Source organism: Cygnus olor, chromosome 8 (genome assembly GCF_009769625.2).
Source record: "Cygnus olor isolate bCygOlo1 chromosome 8, bCygOlo1.pri.v2, whole genome shotgun sequence".
Classification (NCBI taxonomy): Eukaryota; Metazoa; Chordata; class Aves; order Anseriformes; family Anatidae; genus Cygnus; species Cygnus olor.
The window spans coordinates 30,582,331-30,606,438 of record NC_049176.1 but is presented as its reverse complement, the minus strand read 5'-3'; the positions used below and the strand labels follow the sequence as shown (position 1 = coordinate 30,606,438).

The 24,108-nt window shown below is 43.1% G+C and overlaps 1 protein-coding gene across 2 annotated transcripts in view; it reads right to left on the bottom strand.

Moving 5' to 3' along the window:
* Positions 1–9,371: 9,371 nt before the first annotated feature.
* The window catches only part of ROR1 (receptor tyrosine kinase like orphan receptor 1), a 156,370-nt gene continuing 141,633 nt past the window's right edge, over positions 9,372–24,108 (bottom strand). For both annotated transcript variants that reach the window (XM_040565292.1, XM_040565293.1), the window contains exons 5-9: positions 22,123–22,250; positions 21,022–21,339; positions 20,174–20,419; positions 16,008–16,219; positions 9,372–12,341 (exon numbers count right to left, since the gene is read on the bottom strand). In XM_040565292.1, the coding sequence (XP_040421226.1) occupies positions 10,917–12,341; positions 16,008–16,219; positions 20,174–20,419; positions 21,022–21,339; positions 22,123–22,250 (2,329 nt within the window). In that variant the 3' untranslated portion in view covers positions 9,372–10,916. The remainder of the gene's footprint in view (positions 12,342–16,007; positions 16,220–20,173; positions 20,420–21,021; positions 21,340–22,122; positions 22,251–24,108) is intronic.

The window sequence follows — 24,108 nt, the reverse complement described above, 5'->3', positions numbered from 1 at the left end:
ACCTGCTGTAGATGTCCCTTCTTCTTGTCTTGGAGACAGGCATGGCGACGCTGCCCAGGTGACCTTTCAGTTATCTTCCTCATTCCCTTCTTTCTGATTTTTCAGGAATTCACACATTCCTCTGAGCTTCTAGTTAACAGCATGCCCGTATGGACATTGCCATAGCAATCTGATTGTTAACTTCACCTCTACAAGAAGGGCTGACCCTGCTCCCTCCCTGCCCCTTTCCGGCCATATAGTACCATCATCCACCTCGTACTGGGAATGCTCTCTTCCCTGCACGATCACACACGCTTTTCCTCCTTCTTACACAGTTTTCTACCAGCTTGGTGAGCAAAATTGGCTCATCAAGAGGTTGGACAAGCACAAGAGCTGGCAAAAGTGAAGTGGTAGGTCTGACCTTTCCTCCATGGCAAAGAGCTGTTAGGTTGACACCATCCACCTCATACATCAACAGCCTAAATGTTTTGAATTGCTGCGGGATTGAACCAAGAACTGAATGCTGACCTCAGCTGGACTCCTGTCACCCTCTGCAAGTCACTTCAACCAGCATTATTTTGAGGAGCTAATGAACAGGCACAAAGCAGCCGGCAGAGAATAAACACACATTTGCAGTCAGCAAGATGAACACTGACATGCAAACCAGACTCTGACCATATTTCTGCAAGCTGCTGCAACGGCAGAATAAAGGAGAAACAGTGTGTGACCATTCTTTTTGCACCAGCAAGGAGGAATACAGCATGTACAGTGTATTCAAGTACTGCACCATACACAGCAGCAGCTTTTGTATGATACAAACGAATAATAGCGTTAAGTCTTGATCCTGCTCTGCAAGTGGTCTGCATATTTTCAGGACTGAGTCTAGCTACTAGATAAGAAAATAAATACATAAATTATATTGCAAAGAAATTGCCTACAAAGCAATGTTTGAAAGGAACATTATTTATATTGCAAGGCTGAGCACTCAGAAATTAGGAAACATCAGATTTATGGCTTCTTGTGCAATCTTCATCGTTTGGCTACTTAGGAAGGCCAGCTTCCTTAGAATTTGAGATGTTTTTTAGCATAAACTAACTTGTACCTATATACAAAAGCAATTTTAACCTTTCTATCCAATCCATTTGAAGCCAACTGTCTTTGGAAAAACAAACAAACAAACAAAAAAAACCCAGTCTTTTTTGAAGATAAGGCTTATGTGAATCTAGTTTGGAATAACTATTCCATTTCTGGCACAGTTTCCTGCTATACCATAACGTAGTGTCCAGACCATCTGTTTATTTGTGTCTTCTCTAATGTGCCTAAGCTATTTTGCCTGGATCTGACCTCTTTGAAATGCTAGCACACAAGACACACGCTGCGTTATGGCTGGGACTCATGGTGGTTTTACAGGCTCAGAATCCCACCCACCCTCAGCACGTCAGCTTGGTCACGGGGCTTTGCTATTCCCACTGGGACCTGCTGCCCTCTGAGCAGCATGAACCCCTAACAGGAGCTGCTGGAACTATCAGGCTCTGCAAGCAGAGTGCCAAGGGAGAAGAGGCAACGACCTTCCGGAAGAAGAAGAACACCCATTTCTCAGCTAGAAATGCTCACATTGCTCCTGCTCACCAGGGAACTCTGTACAGATCTTTAAAAACATGCTCCTCCACAGCTGCAGCTGTACATCTGCCTGGGGTCCTTACTGTTCTGAATCCTCGTCTTCTCCCAGAAGTCAGTGTCACTGTGTGAAGTCATGTTAAAATCCTCGTTGTTCAGTTTCCTCCTTCTCCTTGTCCAGCAATATCCTTATCTCACTAGCACAGATATTCTTCAAGACAGCCATGGCCATCCAACAAAGTACCTGCCCTGATATATAGAAAAGCATATTCACAGTAAGCAACAGTCAGGCTGGCACTGCTCAGCAGTTGTCCTCCCAAGGACTGCAAGCTTTTGGGACAGTCACGACTACCTCACCTACCAGCAGCACCTCTGACACAGAAACCTGGAGCTCAGCCTGGGCTGCTCAGCAGAGCTTTTACCTCCAGACAGGCTCCGTAGCCCACCCGTGGTGAGGCTCGTACTGGCAGATGCAGCTGGTACCTGGGTTATGCCTGCACTGCAGTAAAGCTAAAGCAATGACTCCAGTGTGGACAAACCTCAATTCTGAATGAGAACACTTGCAACCTAAATAAAGTGAAATAATCTACTTTTAGAGAAGGCGTTTGTGCACAAAGTCCCTAGGAACTTTTGAAAAAGATATTGTCATAAGTGAAAGTAACAACCTCCTCAGGTCTCTGGCACAGTAGACAGGAGCAGCTGAGCTGCAGGAATAGCTGCTACCAGCAAAAGGGAGGAGAAATCTGCTATTTTATTGATAGCAGTGTCAGGAGACGGAGGTGTCTGTCTGCTTCTCCCTTTCCCTCTCCATGATCCAGAGAGCTCCAGCCCCGAATGGTCTCACCGTGCACTGTGGAAAGTGACTGTTAAGCCAAAACACATGGAATCAGCAAGTTCTGGACTTGGACTTTGTTAGACAGATGAAGTGGATCCATCCCATAGGGCGGCCTGAACATGCTAAGAAATATGCTGTGTGTTAAATAAGTTGCACTAAAAACTAGTGTTTTATTGATAACTAATAATAACACAACTGAATATTATTGCACTCTTCAATCTGCATGTAGTGATTTTTTTTCCAGAGAAATCTTTTGAAAGGATCAAAAATGATGAAACAATAGAAATAAACTGACAAGTTGCATATGATACTGCAAACACTTTGTCTTTAAGAACATGACAGACCTTCCCAAGAGACTCCTTGAATCCTTGGATTTCTGCTAACTTTTCCAGGAAGTGTTCATTAAAGGTCTGGCAACAATGCCTGAAACAAGGAAAAAGAGGGTAAATCTCACCTGTACTGCCTTTAAGTATGTTGCCTTTCTTTTTTTTTCTTTTTTTTCTTTCTTTTTTCTTTTTTTTCTTTTAAAGAAGTATCTCTAATGCACTCAAGTTCTTTGATGCATAAAAGTATTAGAGACAAGAAAATATGGTATTAAATGTAACTACAACAGAACAGCAAATACATTTTCTATGGTGACCCCGGATCCAAGTTAAACCCCTGCTTCGTGATGTGAAACTACCCAGAACCACTGTGATTTTTGCACAAGGGAATGAACTGTGATTTGGACTCTGCTCAGATTCTTATCACATTTCCTGTAGTTTACAGTGAAATTTGAGAATAAGCAAGACCTACTGGAGCAGAGTCATGTACAGCAAAATCTGTTTAAACAGCATTGGTTCAGCATAATGATTTTGAGTAATACCAATGAAAAACAAAGACAGCAGTATTTAAAGAAAACACGCTGTGACTTCCACAGACTGAGATTTTGCTTCATTTGCTGGAAACCTGGGTGTGAGAAGCTGAATGCAACCAAAACAGGGGAAACCCACAGCTCAGCTGGAAAATATTTCACTTCTTGTAAGTCAGTTCTGGAGAGCTCGGGAAGGGGCTCGGGAGTTGGGTGTGGGATGCAGCTGCCTCTCCACACCACCTCACTGGGCTCTGCTCTTCTCTCCAGATTTTGGCCAAGCCCTGACTCCAGCCCTGGTCGGACTGGGTGTGGAGAAGTCCCATGTAATGTCTGTGCCCCATCAAGAGGTGAATCAACCACTGTCTCCACAGCAGGGCCTCCTGGGGCGGCCTTGCTGAGGTAACCCACCTCAGGGCGCCATGTTGTGCTGTCAGGGGGATCAGGCGGTCATGGCTGCCCTGTTTCCTTGTGGCCGCACCCAGCAGGGTCCCTGTCTCCCAGACGGGTCATTCCTGCTCCCATCCCCTGTTGTGGAGGCACCTCAACCTTCATCTCCTGTCCCCCCTCGTCTGCCACGCTGGGGCAGTCATGGCCCTGCAGCCCTCCAGAGCCATCTCCACCTCATCTCCTCCACATGCCCATCTCCCTCGCTGCCTCCCCACAGCCAGCTCCTACCTCAGCCCTCATCAGTGAGACAAATTAAGCATGCTGCAGACTAAATGGGCTCCCCAGGTCCAGGCATGCCCAAAAGGAGATAAACAGAGCTTAGGGCTTTCTGCAAGAAGGGCACATTATGGCTGCTGTTAGGAAGCCAGAATGAACACTTGTCCTTTTCTATTTTGCCCTTAAAATAGGAAGATTTCTACATGTGTGAAAGCAGGTGATCTCACGTGAGAGGATCTTTTTTCCAAACATGGGCTATTCTGCTCATGGTCCCCAGCACTCTGGCAGCCTGGCTCCTCGTTTGGCTGATTCATCCCACAGCTGCACCAAGAGCCAGCATCCAAACCCGAGAAACCTGGCACCGCTCCTGCTGTAGGGACACATAAATTAGAGATTGCACCATAAAGGCAACATTTTCTGCTTCTTCAGCTCTGGATCTACCCAAGTACACATGCCTGTGTTTACACTGAGGGTGACTGGAAATAAATGTTATCCTGGTTCCTGTTAGTTACTGTTTCAAAACGTTGTTGGATTTTATTTTTTTTTATCTATGGAAATAAGTACCAAAAACATTTTAGTGTGTATGGATACGTGTACCCACATATATAAACAAACACATGCACATTGTACTCCAAGCACCAGCTGTGGCTTAAAAATTTACGTGCTTCTTATGAATCTAATAGATATTTCTGTTTTGTTTTAAATTCCTCCACTGACTGGAAAAAATAACCCAACTTCTTCATACTGGCTGCAGGTTGCAGCATTGGAGAACATTCCTTTGTACCTCAAGGTCAAAGCTCATTAACCAACAGCTGTGATTTCCCTCTTCAGGAGCAGATAAACCACGGGTTTTGGGGTACAAATCAGAAAATTAGGGCAGTACCAGGTTGCCAGTCTGAATAGTTAAGACATTCCAGAATGTGTTGCACTGTTAAATGGGAAATAAAGGACACCACAGATGCTTCTAATAATTCCAGTTTCAAGTCAGTTTTCCCTCCTTTGTCTTGAAGAGCTTTTGATGTGTAGTCACAATATTGTCTCTCTCTCTCTCTGTTTTTAATAATTTTATATTACCTCAGCAATATAACTGTCCTGAAATATACTGAACTTTAATCTTTGAGAGATCAAACAGGAAGAAATATGATGGGATAGAGAGTGACTGACTTGGGGGCAATATTCTCTCCTCCTATAAAAGAAAGCCCACAGCAAGATAAAAATTGCTTCTCAGATTCCACAAACATCACATCTTTAAGAGAGGCTTTCAGGCCCACAGAGAGAGCAGACTTGGGGCCACAAAAAAAACATAGCCATTGAAGATGCAGCCAAAAGAAAGCATGCTCTCCCAGAACTCGAGGATGTGGTTTGTGTGACTACATGCTTTAAGATTGGTCCCAGCATCCTCAGACCTCCTCGGTTTAGCATTGCTCTGCAAGGCTAACAGCTGAGAATCGTTTGGCTACTATCTTTCCACTGGAATAAATGCTCTGTCTCAAGCAAAAGAAGTATCTGGGACAAAGGTATGAGTTTACATACCGCAAAGACATTGTGATGTCTGGGGAGGGGAATGTAAGACAGCACCAGTACACAGAGATGATGGGACATAAAGGAGGTGCTCCAAGGCGCTGTTTCAAAACACAGCTAGTGCTTCCTCACTGAAAGACGTTTATTCTCCATTAGTTTAACCCACACAGGAGCCCAGCTTCCTTGGTTTTCTGCTGAGGTTCTCCAGCAGAACCAGAGATGGTGAAATTCAGCTTTGGATGCCTTGTCACTCCATTCTCTAACCACAGAATGATGATTAATTCATATTCTAAAAAATGTACTGGTTGAAAAATTTTGAAATACAGTAAAGATGCTCTTTTTTTTTTTTTTCGTGAAAAAAAGGACTATTTTTGGTTTATTGTAGCATTTTGGAACTAAAGCCAATTTAAAGTCTTTTGAACAAATGTGTCAATGTCTCTTTTGGCTGGCTTGAGAACCAGCTTAATGATAAACTGTGCATGCATCAAAACTGTTTACAAACTTGTGCTGCAAGATCAAATTTCTCACAGGTACAGCCTGAAGCTCCAGGGCTTCATCAAGTTCTTTAAAATTCCTAAGGACTCTTTAGATGGTAAAAAGACTGATTCAGACACCACTAAGCTCAATGAAAAGACTTCACGGATGGTGTTTTATGTCAAGCCATATGGAATGAGAAGCTTTTTATTCCGCAAGTGGCATTCCTATGACATTACCATCTTTGTCACAGGTAGACGGCTCTGTCTCATTGCCTGCAGCTCTCTCACCTTCATGAATTTCTAATTAATACGTATAATTTACAAACAGTTATTCTGTCATATGTTTGCATGTGGATGATAAAGTCATAGCTACTTTAGTATACGTAATATCCAGTGTTGACAGAGTGCAAGGGCAGAGGGTGGATTAGACCTCCACTCTCTCCCCACCAGCACTACACGGTGTCTCCTGAGAGCCACCTTGAGCAGCTCGGCCTAACGGTATGAAACAACAGAAAGTAGGTATCCTCTGGTCAAATGCCTCCATTTTGTGAGGAGGCGATGACAGTGGTCAGGCGTACTGAAAAGAGTGAATCCTGCCCACAAGCCAAATGCTCTTTGATAAATACCCTAACTAGAGCCAATAGATACTGAAGGCACTCATTTCACAGAATCGGGTCCGTAGGGAACAGCATGTGTTTGTACTTGAGATACTTTTTGTAGTGCCTGCTGTACTGTCAGGAGTGTTTTGAGTTAGGTGGACATTTAAAAGTTCTCCTGGTGAATGTAGGTTACAGAACAATATGGGAACAACAAGCAAATGTAACAGGGTATTTCCAGGCCTGCAACTTTCTTGGCTACCCTTATTCATGCAAAGCAAATAATAGATTCCTTTTTGACAATTGCTCATGCTCTGGATAAACATATACTGCTATTTCTGAGTTTTCCAGCTCCAATTTCCACACAAGTGCTTCTCTGCTTTACCTTCTGCTTTCAATCCAGAGAATGCAGAAACCCACTATAATCACTGCTTTGTGGGACCAAAGGATACAAATCTTCACTTCAGTCTCTGTATTTTGGTCTTTAAACCAGCAAATATTTATTCTCTTTTAATGAAATATAAGCTCACCTGGAGAGGATGAGATTGTCCAGATTGGAGGCTTACTAATCAGTGTTTATTCAGAGTTTTACTTCCAAATCTCTAGAGCTTCTCAGTCCGTTATTACATTTCCAACAGTCTTGGCTGTCCGTCTCTTTGAAGGAACAAGGTAAGATGATTCTTGCATTTAGCATGAGGAATCTGGAAAATTCCCTCTTATTTCGTTTGCCATGAAAATAACTTTTATCTGTATGTCTGCATTCCCACCTGAGGAGTAATTCTTTAATTTCTGGCAACATCTCTTTTCCACATTATCTAATTGGTTTTTAGAAGACTTATTTTTCCCCTCTAATCTCCCCCTGATGAATTCCTGCCTCTCTGCTTTAGCATTTGTTCCCTAAGCATCGTTTTTGAGCCAAGACTGTGATTTCAGCCTCACGGTTCACAAACTTCACCCACTGAGAGAGGGAGAGAGAGGAGGGCAGGAAGAGGTCTTCCTAAAAGTTTTCAGGTGTATTGTTCAGTGCTGGTTTCCATCTCCTAACCGTGAGTCTATTTAACCTTAACGATCCAGCTTGCTTTGAAATAAAGGGAAATAAATAAATAAATAAACAAACTAACCTGATCAGTGAGTGAGCTTGCACTGTAGCTCCTTTTTCAACACAGAACCACAAGGTGTGTGAGGGACCACATGAGGGATTACAGTCTTGGATTACTGCTGTCCTATCCAGATGATTAAAGTTAAGTGTGCAGATTCACAGCTACCCTTAACATGCATAAGACAGCAATCCTGTGGCAGTACGTACAGTATTGATGTGAGTGTGGTTTGACTTAAGTTTCATGCTTGTCTTCACAGAATTTAATTTAAATATGGCCTTATGTCTAATATGTTCAAATTTGCTCTGATGGGACATACATCACTTGCCATTCCAACTGGCAGAGACCATCTGACCTGATGTCTTGTGAGCTGGTTCCACTGCTGTCTCTTCCAGCCTGACGAAGCAACAAGAGCCTCTTGAAGGTATTTTCATTTTCTTCATACGTTCATCGAGTGAAGGCTGCTGCTTAACAGTGCTGAGCAAATATTTTGAGATCATTGATCATGGTATCTCCATATCTTTTTTAACTGTGTTTTTCCATATACTATGCATCATCCATGGTGCAAAGATTCTTTTTTCCCTATTGCCTTCATTTACAGCATGTTCTTTAATGAAGATTTTGCAACAGCAGCCTAGCCTAAGGACCACAAACCTGCTTGGCTGCATATAGCTTCTTCTTTTTCTGAAACTATATATTTATGAAGTGACAGACTCTCATTGTTGAAATTTCAAGCTCTTAATGGTATAGGCTAAGAAATGTCATAATATGATGCTGGTGAAAAAAAATGGCTTCTTCCTTCTCAGTGCATTTGATGCTTAATATGCACAAGAATTGTTTGCACTGGTGCAACCACTCAAGCAAGTATGCAGGAGTACATAGAGGAAAAAATGGTTCAAGAATGACAATACAGTGACTGTCTACCGAACAAGACACCAAGTGAGTGCTACAAAGCTGTGTGTGTAAATGAGTGAAAAAGAGCAACTCCCTAGCCACTGCTTACTTAACAGCTACAGCTCAGAGAGAACACATCTCATTGATTTCTGTAAAACAACTCTGCTCAAAAGTAAGTTTTCAGCATTTGAAAGTCCGGTAACCTGATGCAGATACAGAACTTTGTAAGATGTAATTAGTGTCTGAATCTTCAAAATTGAATTCTACCTAACGTGTAATATATATTTTCATGACTGATCCAGACCTAACTTCGATCCACATGGGAGGTGACATCTCAGATACTTAAAGTATCTCAGAAGTCACAAAAGCCATTGCTATTTAATTACTGATTGTTCTTAACCTGTAACTACAGCTTCACACCTGTGCAATGGAGACATTTGGACTCTGGCTGCCGCTGCAATACAACACACCACGACAGCTCACAGGCAGCGGGACATAAAACCTAAGCAAGGAGCTGAAAGGGCAATGCTCGGTACTCAGCTAAGCTGCACCTACGAGAGCACAGCAAAGACAGCAACATGCCCTCTTCTTCTGGGTGCTCTATAAATACTTGCATAATCAAGTGTTCAGCTAAGGCTGAGTAACCTGTCTGCAACTATTATTTTCAAAACTCTTGTGTCTTCTTCAAAGGAGCCTTTCAGCAGGCTCCCTACCAGAGCTAGGTGAGCAGATTTTAGCTCTCTGTTAAATACTAAATTTTTCAAATATCTTTTGCCAAGATGGAGGAAATACTGATATATTTACGTTAAAACAATGTTTTAATAAACAGCAGCATAAAATAATCAGTGTTTAATATCATCTCTGGCATGTGAAATACAAAAATGCACATATCTTAATTATAAAATAGCCTTTGTAATTACATTTTCATGCTTGCCTAATTGAAATGCCCATAATTAATAAAACAATCATCAAGTAATACAGTGATTAAATGCATGCAGTGAAAACAAAGAAAAATATTTGTATAAGGTAGTGGCTGAATATCACCATAATATATTTCAAGAACATCTACATCAGGTTAAAAATAAAAAGAAACAGACCAAGATATAAAATGCAGAGATGTATTTTCACTTCTGCTGTACAAAACATCATCACACTTTTGTGCAAAAGATAAAAATAAAGTCATATTATACAACATTGTCAACTGAGCAAAAGATTGTTTTCATTGTGTACAATAAAAAATACTATTCGGTACAAAAGAGAGTGTGAAAAACCATAACGTACACAGCACTTTTGTAACTCATTAAAGTGGTTTCAAATGAATAATCTAGATTGCTTATACCTGAATGAACTTTAGTAATTATACAAGTGATATTTCTAGGATGAAAATTAACACTAATTCACATTATTAGAATTGATAGACTAAATTGCTATCAATGGATTTGCTGCCTGATGGAATGTGAGTTTCCCTTCTTTGGGGTTACTGGAGTCGTAATCACTGAAATTACGGATCGATCTGAAACAATAAATATTCCTGGGAAAACTGATTGTCATATATAAAATTGTGGTTTGGAGCCTTTCCATTAAACAGTTGCATAGCAACAAAAGGATATAAAATTTCCACTTTAACTACCTATAAAGATTATGAAATGTTATCTTTGAATAAGTTGATCCAGGTTCTGAAATTAAAATACTTTAATTTCATTTCCTTTAAGGCAATTTCTTACACCTCCAGCCATCTTTGGCAGCCAATATCAGATGATTTTTGTAGACTGCAAGTTGATAACTCAAACTATTGTGCTGTCATATAAAAAGACTTTTTTGGTCTGAATCTGAACTCAGACTCCCAACTTAACAAAAGACCAAAATCCTACCTGAAGTAAATCATTCAGCTCTCAGATCACATACTTGAAACATAATCCTTGACTGCAAAATTTACAAATATTTTAACTAGCTATTGGAACTGAAATTGCACACCCAGTAGGTCGCCGAATATTTGCATCTCCTAAAAAAGAGACAAATATTAAAATATGTTTTCAGTATAAAAAAGTTTCTGTGATTTAAACCACATCAGATGCTTAAAAAGCTGTGAAAAAGCATATGATAAAATGTTTTTATTCTAAAAAATCTCCCCCTCCCCTTTTTGAGTTGTCGGTGGCACTTAAAGAAACCATGAGTCCATTCACGAAGCTGGGTATTCATACCACAATGATCTTTGTCTGGTTGAGTCTGCCCATCCTGTTAAGCAGTCAAACTTCACAGAAGATACTTGCTGCAATGTCTGTTAAACAACCAGAAGAATCTTTAATAAAATATTTGAATATAAATCTTTTCTACGACATTCTAGTTTGTATTGTAAATAGTTATATTTACAAAGGCCTCACTTATTTACAATTCAGCTGAAATCATAGATTCGTTAGGTCCATGGATGCTGGAGTCTCCTAAAAGGGAAGACTGCTTAGAGTCTATTTTGTACGGTTTTTGAGTTTTGTTTCCAAAAACTGTTATACCGATCCCGCCCGGATGACTAGGAATTGACATATGAGATAGCAAAGGAATATTTGCTTCCTGGTTGGATCCTGAAGACGGCAAACTAGTGACGTGACCTGTGCTGGTCGACCCACTGGCACTGCTGGGAGAACGACTCTTTGGAGGAGGGCAGTGCTGGATTACCCTGGGTGGACCTTGCGGCTGATAGTGGGCAGCTGGGAAAGCTGCATATCCTGGTGGAATCGGGTACCCATTGATCGGAATATATCGTTGGTTTTGAGGTATTGGTGGTCCTATGAACCCGGCAATTTGGCCTTGTGGTATACCTTGTGCTGGAAACATGTAGTTAGGGTACCTAGGATTACTTAGGTTACTCACTGGACTTGCACTGAGGGAAGTTGTTTGAGTGGTGGCATTCCCACCTGAGGGGGTGGTAGAACTAGTGTGACTTGAAAGGCCCTCCCAAGAGCGCAGCCTGGCATGGATTTCTTTAAATCGCGGCCTCCGAGATGGCAGATCATGCCAGCACTCTGTCATCAGGCTATACATTCTAGGAGGACAGTCTTCAGAGCATGGCAGCAGTTGTCTTTTCCTGATCATCTCGATGACTTCTTGATTACTAAATCCATAATACGGTTGAAGTCCAAAGCTGAATATCTCCCATAAAACGACTCCAAACGACCAAATATCTGAATCAGAAGAGAATTTGCCGTACATAATGGCCTCTGGTGGCATCCAGCGAATTGGCAAAAGAGATTTGTTTTGAACTCTGTAATAATCTGCCGAGTAGATTTCTCTTGAGAGTCCAAGGTCAGAAATTTTCACATGAAGTTGTTCTCCAATTAAAATGTTCCGAGTAGCAAGATCTTTATGGACAAAGAAATGACTTGATAAGTACTCCATCCCTGCTGCAATCTGGACTGCAATATGCAGGAAATCCCCGTGGTCTAGGCTGGATTTTACTGTCCCATCCTCATCACTGCTACACCCAACATCTGAATGTGGCGATCGCATGATGAGGAACTCATGTAGGTCTCCTTGGTTCATGTACTCGAAGAGCATGCAGACAGGTTGTTCCTGCGTCACAACACCTAAGAGGCAAACAATGTTAGGGTGATGGAGCTCGGCCATGAGAGATGCTTCTTGCTGGAACTCTGCCCACTGCTGGGGGTTGTTAAAGTCTTTTAGTGTCTTGATAGCAACAAGCTGAGCATGATCCATGCCTGGAAGGTAGAGATGTCCCTTGTAGATTTTGCCAAAAGCACATTCACCCAGTTCTTCCATGAAGCGAACAGCAGAGAGAGGCAACTCCTTAGCCTTACTCTGGGAACGAAATGACAGCAAAAAGGTGTTAGAAAAACAGGGCTGAACACGTGTTTTTAAATAAAAGATCTCTTCACACAGGAAGTCTGAAATCCATGCAAACCAATATGAGAGCTCCTGGGGCTGCAAACCGTTGTGGCAGGGAACCTGTGAGATGCAGGCACTAGTGCAGCAGCCCCAGTTCAGTATCCCAACACCAGTATCCCAACATCAGCACAGTTCAGGGCTGAAAATCACTTAATCTTACTCTGTACCCTGCTCCAAAACTAGATTTAGAATTACTTTTTACCCTCTGCACAAAATCACATAAAAGTAGTAAGTATTAGATATAAATATACTCAGGAACCATCAGCATTTCAGCAAAAGCACTTATATACTTGGGCTTGGGCATTTATATACTTGAAACTGAATCTGACTGATTTCAGGAATTGAGGCAATTCACATACTTTAAGTTAAGTGCATGCTGAAGTGCTTTCTGGGCCTGCGCCTAAAGTTTTAGCAGAAACCCTTTTTTTTTTAAGCTATGTTCTTGTAGCCAATTCTTCCTTGACTTTGCTATTAACCCTTCAATGTACAATAAAGACTCTTTCTGTTCACATTTGACTGAATGTTCAATCTCAAACATGCTGGACAGAGTCAGCTGGAAAAAATGAGATATTGGTTGAAGAAGAAAGGTAAACTTTTTAAAAACTCTGTTGTTCTTCACTCTTAGACCATAAAGAACTTGCATTTATATTCAGACATCAACTTCCACACGTGCTGTTAACACCTACACACAAAGCCAGTCATTTAGGATCTTCCATATAGCCATAGGTAGTAATTTAAGACTAATGAGTTTGGGATCTACATTTCATAAAACAGTGTAAACATTAGCATCTGCCTTCCTGAAATATAACTGCAGCTTTACAGCAACAATATAGGAAAACTGACATATTAGAAAAATCATTAAAAAGTGGCATTTTAGAAGAAATGAATTCTAATTATATTGACCACTTTCAATTTTCAGACAAATACTGCATAAATAATAATAATAATAATCATCATAAAGCCATTTAAGCAGGCAGCCAGTAGACTGTACGGTGATGGCAGGAAATTAGCTATATTGTTGAGGAACAGATGGTTTATATTATACAAATCCTTTAGGCTAAAACTTGTTTAGGTCTGGCATATTGTAAATTATATTTTAGTAATGAAAGTGAAATGACCTCTGTCTGACCTCAGGCAGGGTTTGTCTGTTTGAACCAACATAGTGGAAAACTATGAAAGAAAATGAAGTCATAAAGTTTTGGCAGGAAGGGCTCATTTCAAGTTAAGCGGTTATAAATCTGCTTAGTTTTTGTTTGACAAGTATTTGTCATACATCGGTGTACAAAATGTAAAGAAGTGTAAAATACATATGAGGCAGCACGCCAAAGTAAACCGAGTACAAAGGAAGAGCAGAAAGAGCGGAGCCCACCGCCTCTATCTCTTTATCGGCTCCTTCCATTAGGTGAATGACAGGACAAGCTCGGTTTATTATATTTTTTGAAGGCAATTAAAATCCCTTAAAACTGAAACAGGCTTTTGGATGAAATGCTAACATTTTTATTTGTACGAGCAAACACACATCTACCTCACTTGGAGCTTAAAGCTTAAGAGTGTTTTTCCCCAAAGTTGACATTAATACTGGATACCGTATTTAAAAATAGGATTCTACTTCCTTTCTTTTAAAATTTTGTTTGAAAAGCAATCAAAACATTTGAAACAGGGCGAATTGGGTTTCCCAGTAGGAAAATAGAGAATTAGCATAAATAAAACAGAAAGCTTTTTGCAGCATATGACTTTAAACATCAAAAGAAAACAGTCTGGTCTATATTTGGAGAACACTTCTGAGTAAGTTGCTTCCCTATGTAGTGTGCATAAGGCATCAGTGTGTCGGCAGCCTAGGTGGAAATTGTGACCTTGTTAAAATGATGCCGACATTTCCTTTATCTCCTGTTTAGCCGGGATTTTACCAAGCTACCTTAGAAGGGGAACCAAGAAGCAAGTCCAAATTTATCAAAATATTCCATGGTGGTTGGACACAAGATGTACTTTTGACACTTACCAAATTAAGTGGTTCTGGTACTATTACCTACATTCTGTCATTAAGCACATGTTTTGTTTTTAAGCATGTATTAAGCATTTTCAGCTGCTCTAAGCTGTACATGGAAGCTGAAATTAAGAACATCAAAGGGAAAACCAAGATAAAGTCACTGGGCTCGTGTGTGTCCAGGGGCTGAGGAGTTAGAATACACCAATGGGCCTAGCTGCCTGTCCACCCCAACCCCACAGAGCTGCCCTGCAGTCCCAATGTCCGTAACTGTTTAAAACAAATAGTTTAGCCGTAAGCTATGTAAAAACATCTCTGCATGCACTTTGTATTACTAAAGGGCAAAAGCAGCACCGCATTCTCCAGCAGAACCATGCTGTGGGTTTACCTTTATCATTGACTTAAAAGAGTCTTCTACACTTTCTGTGAGTGGGTGGTGAGCTGGAATTTTCCTCTGCAACGACCTTCTGTGTTTATCCCGACCGCTCTGAGCCTGCCACTCTACAGACACTGGACAGCACCCCCAAAAAAGCACCTCATGCCAGGGTGGCACAGCTCCATCCATCCCCTGCCCCTTGTACTGTACTCCCTGCATGTCGTGGGATACAGTGACTAAAGTAATTTTCCCTGGTCTGCCACAATTAACTCTTTATAATCTAATTCTATAAACCTGACCTTTAAGAGCAAGCAACAGTGGCAGCCCATAGCTCCTTTATAGAACTTAAGAAGCCACACTCCACTGCGTTTCTATTCTAATTACTTGTACATGTTGATTTTCACTCCGAAATGCTTCAAAAGAACAATCTCCACCAAGTTGTTGAAGAACTGGCATTGTGTGCAAAACAAGACAATTAAATAATCTTTCCAGGGCATTATTCTGCCTGTAGGTGGCAGAAGGCATTTACAGCCCGGAAGTGGGTGATAGATACAGGTTTGCAAATTGGCCGCCCAGCCCATAAACAAGAAGCTCATGGTTAATCATGCTTCAATCTGAAATGATTTTAAAAACGTTTCATGAACTGGGGACTAGAGTGAAGCAAAACAACACCAGCAACAAGAGCAGCTTTGCACCAGCTCTGCTGGCCAGCTAGAGGTAGATCCTTGGGCTCTGTTGTGCTAATTTCTCTTTTAACTGAGAAATCAGGTAAGCCTGAAATGGCCTGAAAAAACAAGGAACAAATCTTTCCAAAGTGATTTCAGCTGAGTTAAGGTGACGCATGACTACAGCAGATCCAGGAAAAAACTCTCTTGAGAAAATGCTGAATCATATCTGTACTACTTTCTGACTTAAAAAAGGCCTCCAAATAAGCTAATTAATCTAGAGGTACTTCAGGAATGGGCTGCCTTTTTTACCACTAAAAGCTCCAGCTCCTATATATGCAGACACATGCACACGTAGGAGTTACCTCCACAGGCCCAGCATGACACTTGCTATGCTGCTGACAAGAAAAGTCCTCCCAAGAAATAAAGGCACCAGCCAACAGAAACCTCAAGCTGGAAATCAGCTTAACATTTCAGCGCTGAGTTGATAAAGGATTTCACTCCCTGCCCTTATAGGCAGCAAACATGGAAGCAGAAACGAGCTGCAGGCTTACCTTTGGTTTATAGGCATTGAGCATTGACATCTCCACATTTTGTCCTCTTACATGTTTAGGCTGTCTTTGAACTGGAGGGGAGGATGACTTCTGATTGTTGCGACAGATGCAGATGAAGAAAAAGAGCAAGGCTATGGCCAGGGGAATGGTTACACTCGGCACCAGGATATATAGGATTTCCATTTTATTCTTTTCCTTGGAATCCTTAGAATCTGGTTCAGGGGAAAAAACAAACAATGAAGTATCCACACAGTTGAATACACCCCTGGGTCAACTAGAAGTCTTAAGAAGAATACAACTTCCAGGTAATACTACTGCAATCCACTTTCTTCAATAATAACAGAGCAGTTCATTTTGTTGAGTAATGTTTCTGCAGGAGCACAGAATGGAAGATACACCAACAAGGACAGGAACAATTTCATTGCAGCATGTCAGTTCAAACCTACTTATGGTTATGAAATAGCTGGATACCCTTACGTGGCTATTGCTTGGGGGGAATGAAGTAATGGTCTAATAGAGCCCTACAGAAAAAAATAATTTCTAAAATAGCTTATGGAAGAAAGGCTCCCGTGGGATTATGGGCAGCTGTTAAAAGGGACAGTTTCACCCCCCCATTTATTTCCAGCCTCCTATTCTCAACATCTAGCACTTTTCAAAGGATGCAGCAGTGACAGTTGAAAGAAAAGCTATGGCATGGACAAAAGCTGTAAAAAACAAGGATCTGGAAGAGGTTGGGATGCCAGTTTATTTTACAGAGTTCCAACACTAGCTGCAGTCTTTGCTCCCTCTGCACACAGCTTTCTTCACAGCTAGGGAAAGAGTGACTAATTTTAGGAGTACGAAACCCTCTTCTACCACTGCCCAGTGAGGACATCTGACACTCACCTCTCTCCAGCTGACTCTGGGTTCACAGAGCTTGTTGCTTAGGGGAAAGGTGTGGTGCAGGAGGAGGGAGAGGCTTTGGGAAGGCGATAAAACCCTTGCATTCATGCAGCACCTGCCTGTGTTGACAAAGATGCTGTCCAAGCACACAGCTACCGAAGCTTGCTTTGCTCTGGTATTTCCCAGCAGCATCCAAAAATTGAGGGTGTAATTACGCACAGATTAACACACCCACTGTAGGGCACCCCAGGAACTTTGAAGATCACCTGGAGCTGCGGGACTGGCTGCTGCTGCCCACTTGTTTTGAGAGGTGGTGGAAATCTGCAGCAACATCAGGCCAAGCAGATTCTGGCAGGACAGGGAATGTTTTATTATTCATGCAGAGTCATTTCACTTTGTTTGTCTGTGTTTTCCAAGCTGCATTTGTAGAAATGCTTAATGGCCCACACAGATATCCTTCATGCACTTAATTAAACATACACTCAGTCTGAAGCTTGGTTTGGCTCAAATGGTGCCAGAGGCAAAGTTCATATGTTTCTGAAAGTCACTTTACGCAGCCCCTCTCTACTGACAGGCTCACCCCGTCCTTCTGCTCACCCATGGGCTCCTTTTTGACCCTTCTTTTTATACTAAGTCGTGCCATCTGCTTTTCAATTGTGAGGGGAGGTCGTCCAAACATTTCTGCAACCTCTGGGGAACAAGAGGGACTAAAGCAAGGTCCCCTTTGTCGTGTCCCTGTGCCCAGCAGGACGGTGTGTGCTCTCACCCTGTCTGTAGTGAACATTCAGCTCTCCCCACCAGGCTGCACAGATCCCTGTGCCACAAGCAGGCGAGAGGCTCTCTCGTGTCCATGGGTGTAAAGACCAAGCCGTCCCTTCTACCTTCCCTACTCCACTGCCATCAGCGGGTGCCTTCCATGAGTTGCCATCTAGCACAGACATGCAGTGCCCTTCCCTCTCCTTCAAAACCTTATTATATTTGTCTTTGCCAAGCCTCACTCTTGACTTGCTCCATGTTTCAAATCTTCCTATATTCAGGCTGACAAACTTTTACGAAACCAATCTCTTACAGATTGTGAGACAACTGAAAGATACAGTTGAAGAAAGGAAAAGAAAGCAGCAGCATGAGGCAGATGGAGACCTGGGCACTAGTTCATCACCTGAGCTATTTCAGTCAAAGGAAATTATTGTTCTTATTAAGTAGCAGCCCTTGCCATGAAGCCTCATTAGGTTAATAGGTTTCTTGGGAGCCACCCCAATTAAATTCATTTCCCATCTAGGCAATTCCTGGTGAGGCAGAATGCACAATACTTATTAAACTGTGCCTGAAATGGCTCTTTCAGCCAGTGCAAAACCAGCAGAATGCAAGTCCCATGTGGTATCTGGGTTTTAATATGCAGATTGGCATTTAACAATTAAATTAGTACTCACCTGATATAGTTCTATTTGTCTGTATTTAAAATAACAATCCCATATAACTCGGCTGTACAGAGAGTACCATGTAAGGCAATGGTGAGAAGTAATTAAAACCCTTGTTAGGAATTCTTCAAGCCAGACAGCCTATCTCATTTATTATCTAGTAAAATGTTCAAATCAGAGACTTTTGCAACACGGCCAAAAGCGTTCTGCTTCCAACTATCCCAGATCAAAAGACCAAAACAGTCCCGGGATCTCAGAGCCCATCCAGAGCAGCCCTTGGAAGCAGCTCCCCATCCTCAGCTCTCAACTACCCAATTATCCCGATGCCCTGTGGGAAACAAAATGTAGGAAACACAAACTGCACGTGGCTGAAAGGTCACAGACTGACAGTGCCGAGGCATGCCGCGAGCTCAGTGGCACCAGAGACCCCTGAGCTTGCCCAGCCTGAGCTGCCCGAGGTCCCCAGGGCCAAGCCACATTTCCTTGCCCGGACCAGCCCGGGCACCCACAGCCACGCAGCTCCTGGGGCAGAGAGCCCAGCGCTGACCAGACCCTACAGGGAGTCTTGCTGACTGCTGCCTAGACCCAGGTTTCTGTAGTGAAGGGCTGAAGCAAGGCTCTGGCAGAGTTTATATAGCTTAAAGTACTCTTGTATAGTCAATCACTGTGCCTAATTAAGAAGAAAAATGAAAGAACTTATATGCACTGAAATAACATGAAAAGAGATACAAGACTCTAAAAAATATGTATGAATTTTAGAGAGGGTTTGTGATGCACGTGATATATCCCAAACTGTCTGCCTTTCCCCGATCTATTCTTTCACTAAGAACATAATTTAGATCCCACTTTGGCATCGATCCCCATCTTTCCATTAATTGAAAAAGACTTTGGAGCAGGCTCAGCACATGTCTCACTGCAGGAATGTTCATAACCATAACCAGAAATAATTTAATTTGGTTCTGGCTATCAAACAGTAACATCAAAAGCTATCTCCTTTCCAAGGGGAAAGGTACTGTTACTGTCACAATTTGGAGGCAACATAAAATTTTTTGTGTGAAACTTTCTTCTGCGGATTTCCAGAACATTTCTGCACACATTTCTGGCATGACCATGCAAATAGCTGTACGTTTTCTTGGCACGCTATTGATACTGCTGTTTTTTAACGCAGGTCAAACAATTAGGAACCATTTGTTCAGGTCTTCCATCCACTTACCTTGGGTCTCAAAAAAGCAAACTAAAATGTGAGCTGAACCTCAATTTTTGTTCATTTTGCAAAACCAAAACGCAGCTAGGGCAGTTTGGTAAACACCAACCTAAAAGGCAGCTAAAAGTATCTGGCAAACTCGTCTCTATTTTTTAAACAAGGCCTGAGCTCTGTTAAGTGATGTTTGCATTCATTAAGATGGTTCTTACTAAACCAAGCAAAAAGTAGAATGTTTTGTTAACTACTTTGCGGATCAGCATCAGCAGCACAACTTCTCTGATCCTATTTCGTTTGGATTAGAGAGTCATACTGATCGGAATGGCAACCTGGAAAGCCTGGGATGCTCGGGCTGCCCCACCACCTCCTGGGGAGCGCTCAGGTATTCCTTAGTAAAATATTTTCACGCCAGCCCTGCGCCAGCAGCACGGGCAGTAAGTGCTCATAGGCCTCCCTGGAGCAGGGGGATTTCCTGCACTGGATGCTGTGGCTTCAGCTACAAGCACTGCATTTATCCTTTCCTAGAGCTCTCTTTTCAGGGATTCGAAAAAGACACTGTGCACACAGCTCCTGCGGGCTCCTGGTTTGCAGGAGGGCTGCGCAGACGGGGCGAGCCAGATTCCCTTTTTCTCTCAAAGTGAGACATAAAAAAAGGCAGTAATTACCACACGCCGGCACGTCGCAAAGCTCGGACTTGAAGTTCTCGTCCAAGGTGAAGCACCACGGGGCGTCCTTCTGGTTCCCGGGGTTGCGGCAGTAGGAGTGCCCCCCGTTGAGCTCCGGGTACCTGATGGCAGTGAAGGTGTGCGTGTGGGGGTACTGCGAGTTCCACGGCTGGCACTGCCGCCCCGACCTCGTCACGCTCACCGTGCCCCGGTAGTCCACCCCCGTGCTGTTGTAGCATTTGTGATCTGAAAAGAAAAATAAATAAATTCAAGGCAAGGGTCGGTCACGGTGAGACAGATGGCGGCCGGACGGGGTGGGCACCAAGCCCCCCGCCGTGTGCTTCTGCTGGCCCGAGGCCGGCAAAGCCAGCTCAGGAGCACGGGCTCCCAATTTGCTGCGGCTGCAATGCGGGGCCTGCTTTGCATTCACATTCCTGGGAGGATTTAAAGCTTATGCTTCTGTAATGAAAACAGCCTATGCCAAGCGTTTTTAATATAAGATACACAAAAGAAGTAAAAACTACAGTGGGAATCTGAATCGCAGCCATTATTTTCATATGAAGGTGGAGAGTTTGTGGGAGCCACGTTTTATATTTGCCTGTTCAGATGTATAAAGATTGGGAGCAGGCTGCAGCCCAGCCTCACCAAAGACCAAGGTCAGTGGATCACTGAAACAATATTTCTGAATTTCAACCCACTCAAGACTGGCTAGGGAAGAAGTGTGGGAGTACAGTAACGCAACAGCGTGGTGCCTGTGTGCTTTCAAAGCCCAGCACTAGCTCCAGCACTAAGGCACAAGCAGCTTCACGGTCTTCACCACGGTATTTTCTGCACCGGTTTTCACTTACTTTTATTTATGGGATCTGCCATGGGAATCCCAATCCGGATACAATTGACGGCTTCGGGACTATCTGGCTGGGGCAGATCCTCGCAGTTGGGCAGCTTTAATCTCATCAGAATCATGGGATTAGATCTTGCAAAAATATACTCTGTCTGACACAGGACGTTTTCCAGAATTTCACACTCGTCACGGCACAGGTCTCGCGGCTTCGGAGCTGGCGAAGTCTCATCGCAGTAGGGGAAGGCGTAATGGCAGAGCGAAGGAATAGCAAACTGGGAGCATTTATCCGACAAATGGCTGGAAGTGCCAATCATGGTGAAGGCAGCTGTAAAATATACAAAAGGATTTTACCTAACCCGGTGGGAATTTTGCTCCTGTGCTCTCGCCTTCCCAGTATAACCCTCCCTTCCCATTGCGACTATTATTTTCAGACAGCCAGGTGATGAACAGGCCTTGCAGAAATACACAGCACTAATTACATTAAAAGTTATTAATGATGCTAATTTCGCTGACAGAGAAAAAACATCTGGTTTTCAACACTGGCCTAATGTTAAGCATGTTACCAAAACCCCAAACCTAATTATACATTTTTTCCCCAAGTAATTTATAATGGCTTACAAAGTCATAGAATATTTGGATGCTTTTGGCCCAACAAGTGAAAAATAAAGTGCTTGCAGGCTGCCCAATGACAAAACCTGTATCTTTGTGAAAAACGACAGCTTTCCTACCATCACAAGTGACTTGTCAAAATTTCACGCTTTTAAATTGTGCGTTTAAAACCTGTTTGGGTAACAGCAGCCCAGGGCAGCCTGGCATTGAGCCACCCCCAGGAGCTGTAAATACACAGCCCCTGCTACTCAGAAAATCAGTTCTGTAGCTTCTTTGGGTTAAGTGGGCCACCAGAGACATGAGGCTGCTCAAATCCTCCCTCTCCAGACGACTCCCTCCCCTGACACTGCGCGACGGAGGGGTCCCAGGCAAGCTTTGATGGGGAGCTCACAGCAAGAGAGGATAAAAAGCATACAAAAATAGCACTGCGGTTTATGAAACTTTAGCAGCTTTGGGGGAAAAACTTCTTGGGAAAGAGGCAAGTGCATTTTTTACCCACCTGTAATCTGATTTTCTATTTCACCTTGCATATGCAAAGACTCCATATAAATGGTCCGGTTTCCAATAAACCGCGCACAAGCGATCCCCCGGTAGGGCTGGCAAAACCCATCCTCTTCATACTCGTCACTGAAATCAATCATAAACACAAAAGAGCGAAACGTTTCACATGCGATTTTGCACCAGAATGTCCCTCCGGGGAGCTGGCACTCGCATTATCCGCAGCCGATGCGAGGGGCTCGCCGCGTTTGTCTCGCAGCCGGCGATTCGTTCTGGGGCTGCTCGCCCGGCGCGGGAGCCCGCACGCCGCCCTCACCTCCATTAAGAGCCTGTGATAAGGGATTATATGGTCTTTAGGTAGTGCAGAGGGCACGGCCCGGGCTTTGTGCCCGCGATGATTTTAACCTTAAAGGATTCCCACAGTGCTGCAGGTAGTTTTCAGTAGCTCGCAAAGGTTTTCCAAGTGAATATTAGGAATATACAACAGCTTGAGTTTTCAGTTGCATCACAAAATCAGGTAATGGCATTTTGGGTTTGCAAGAACATGCACGAATGTCGTGTGAAGCAAATGTTTTTGGGGGGCTATGAGGGGGCTAAATGAGGGGGCTATATTCAGGAATATACCCAGCCTTGCACAGAAGAGAAAACATAAACTGCCAGGAAAAATAAAATTACGTTTATTTAAGGCAGCTAAGATGCTGTTTTCTATTTGCGAACCAAACTTATACTTTAATGGTGATAAGCACAGCAGGAAGAGTCAGGCGAGCAGAGACAGAATTAAAGGCGCATACAAAGAATCACCCCCTCCCCGCGCTGATACCCTGCCATAGGAAATGTTTCCTCAGCCCCCACCAGCGTGGTAACAGTTATTGCTAAAACAGAACCGAAGCTAAAACAGGAGTTAAATAGACAGATTTCTTTCATTAGGTGCTTTGTTTTATACACTATAGGAGACATTTAATACATAAATCCAGATGTGAAATTATTTGCCAATATTCTTCAAACAGAGCAAAGAAAGGAAATTACTGAGCCTCTGCAGACCAGAGCAGTCACTGCTTACGTTGAAGAGATAAGCAGTAGCTCGCTGCTGCACACCGCAGAGCCCTACAGATGCTTTGAGGAGGATTTGAGCATACGTGGTCACTGCAACATGCCTCCAGTGGGTCAATCAGCCCTGTTACCTTCTCGCTGCGAGGATCTGGTTGGAGATATTTGGGACCTGTTTTCTGAACAGACACCTCAGCTCTGATGAGGCCACAGCAAATGGAGAAGCTTAATGAAAATTTCATAATTTCTCTTACTCCTTCCAAGACCCTCCTATTTAGCTCTCAAATTAGGAAATAATTGATATTGGAAACATGATATATGGGTATGATCATAGCTGGGTAGGCAACAGGTCACTTACTTTGCGTACTTTTTTTCCCCCAAATTCATCCTCCCCCAGCCGCCAAAAGCGTAACAGTGGAATCAGACTATGACTCTAATAGGGAAAAATCACAGCTTTTTTAATCAACTCTGCCATTAGGCTTAACAAAAGACACTTTCATCCCCTCCTGAAGACCTTGGCTGTGAGAGCTTGGAAATGCAAATTGCATTTAGCCTCTTTGAAGTCACCCACTCATTGTGTGCTGGGCTTAGAGCCAGCGGCCAGCCCAGCAGCCGGGCTCCCACTGCCCTGACACAGCGGCCAGGGCGAGCTAATGGGATTAGCGGGAAGAAGTGCTGGGATCGCCTTCCAGGACACCCCAAGCATCTCCCGGCCCTCTGCAGCTACCAGCTCCAGAGCACGGTCCCAGGACTCACGCAGCGTTGCTTTAAATTCACACGGAGGAGCTACGAACCGGGAATTAGCGGCGGTAATTTATGACTGTGAAGACAGGGGGTGGGGAAGCGGGCTGGGAGGGATGGAAACCTTCCCCAGCCATCCCGCATCAGCTGAGAAATCAGTGGGAAGGGCTCCAGGCTGCGCTGGATGATGGTCCCAAGA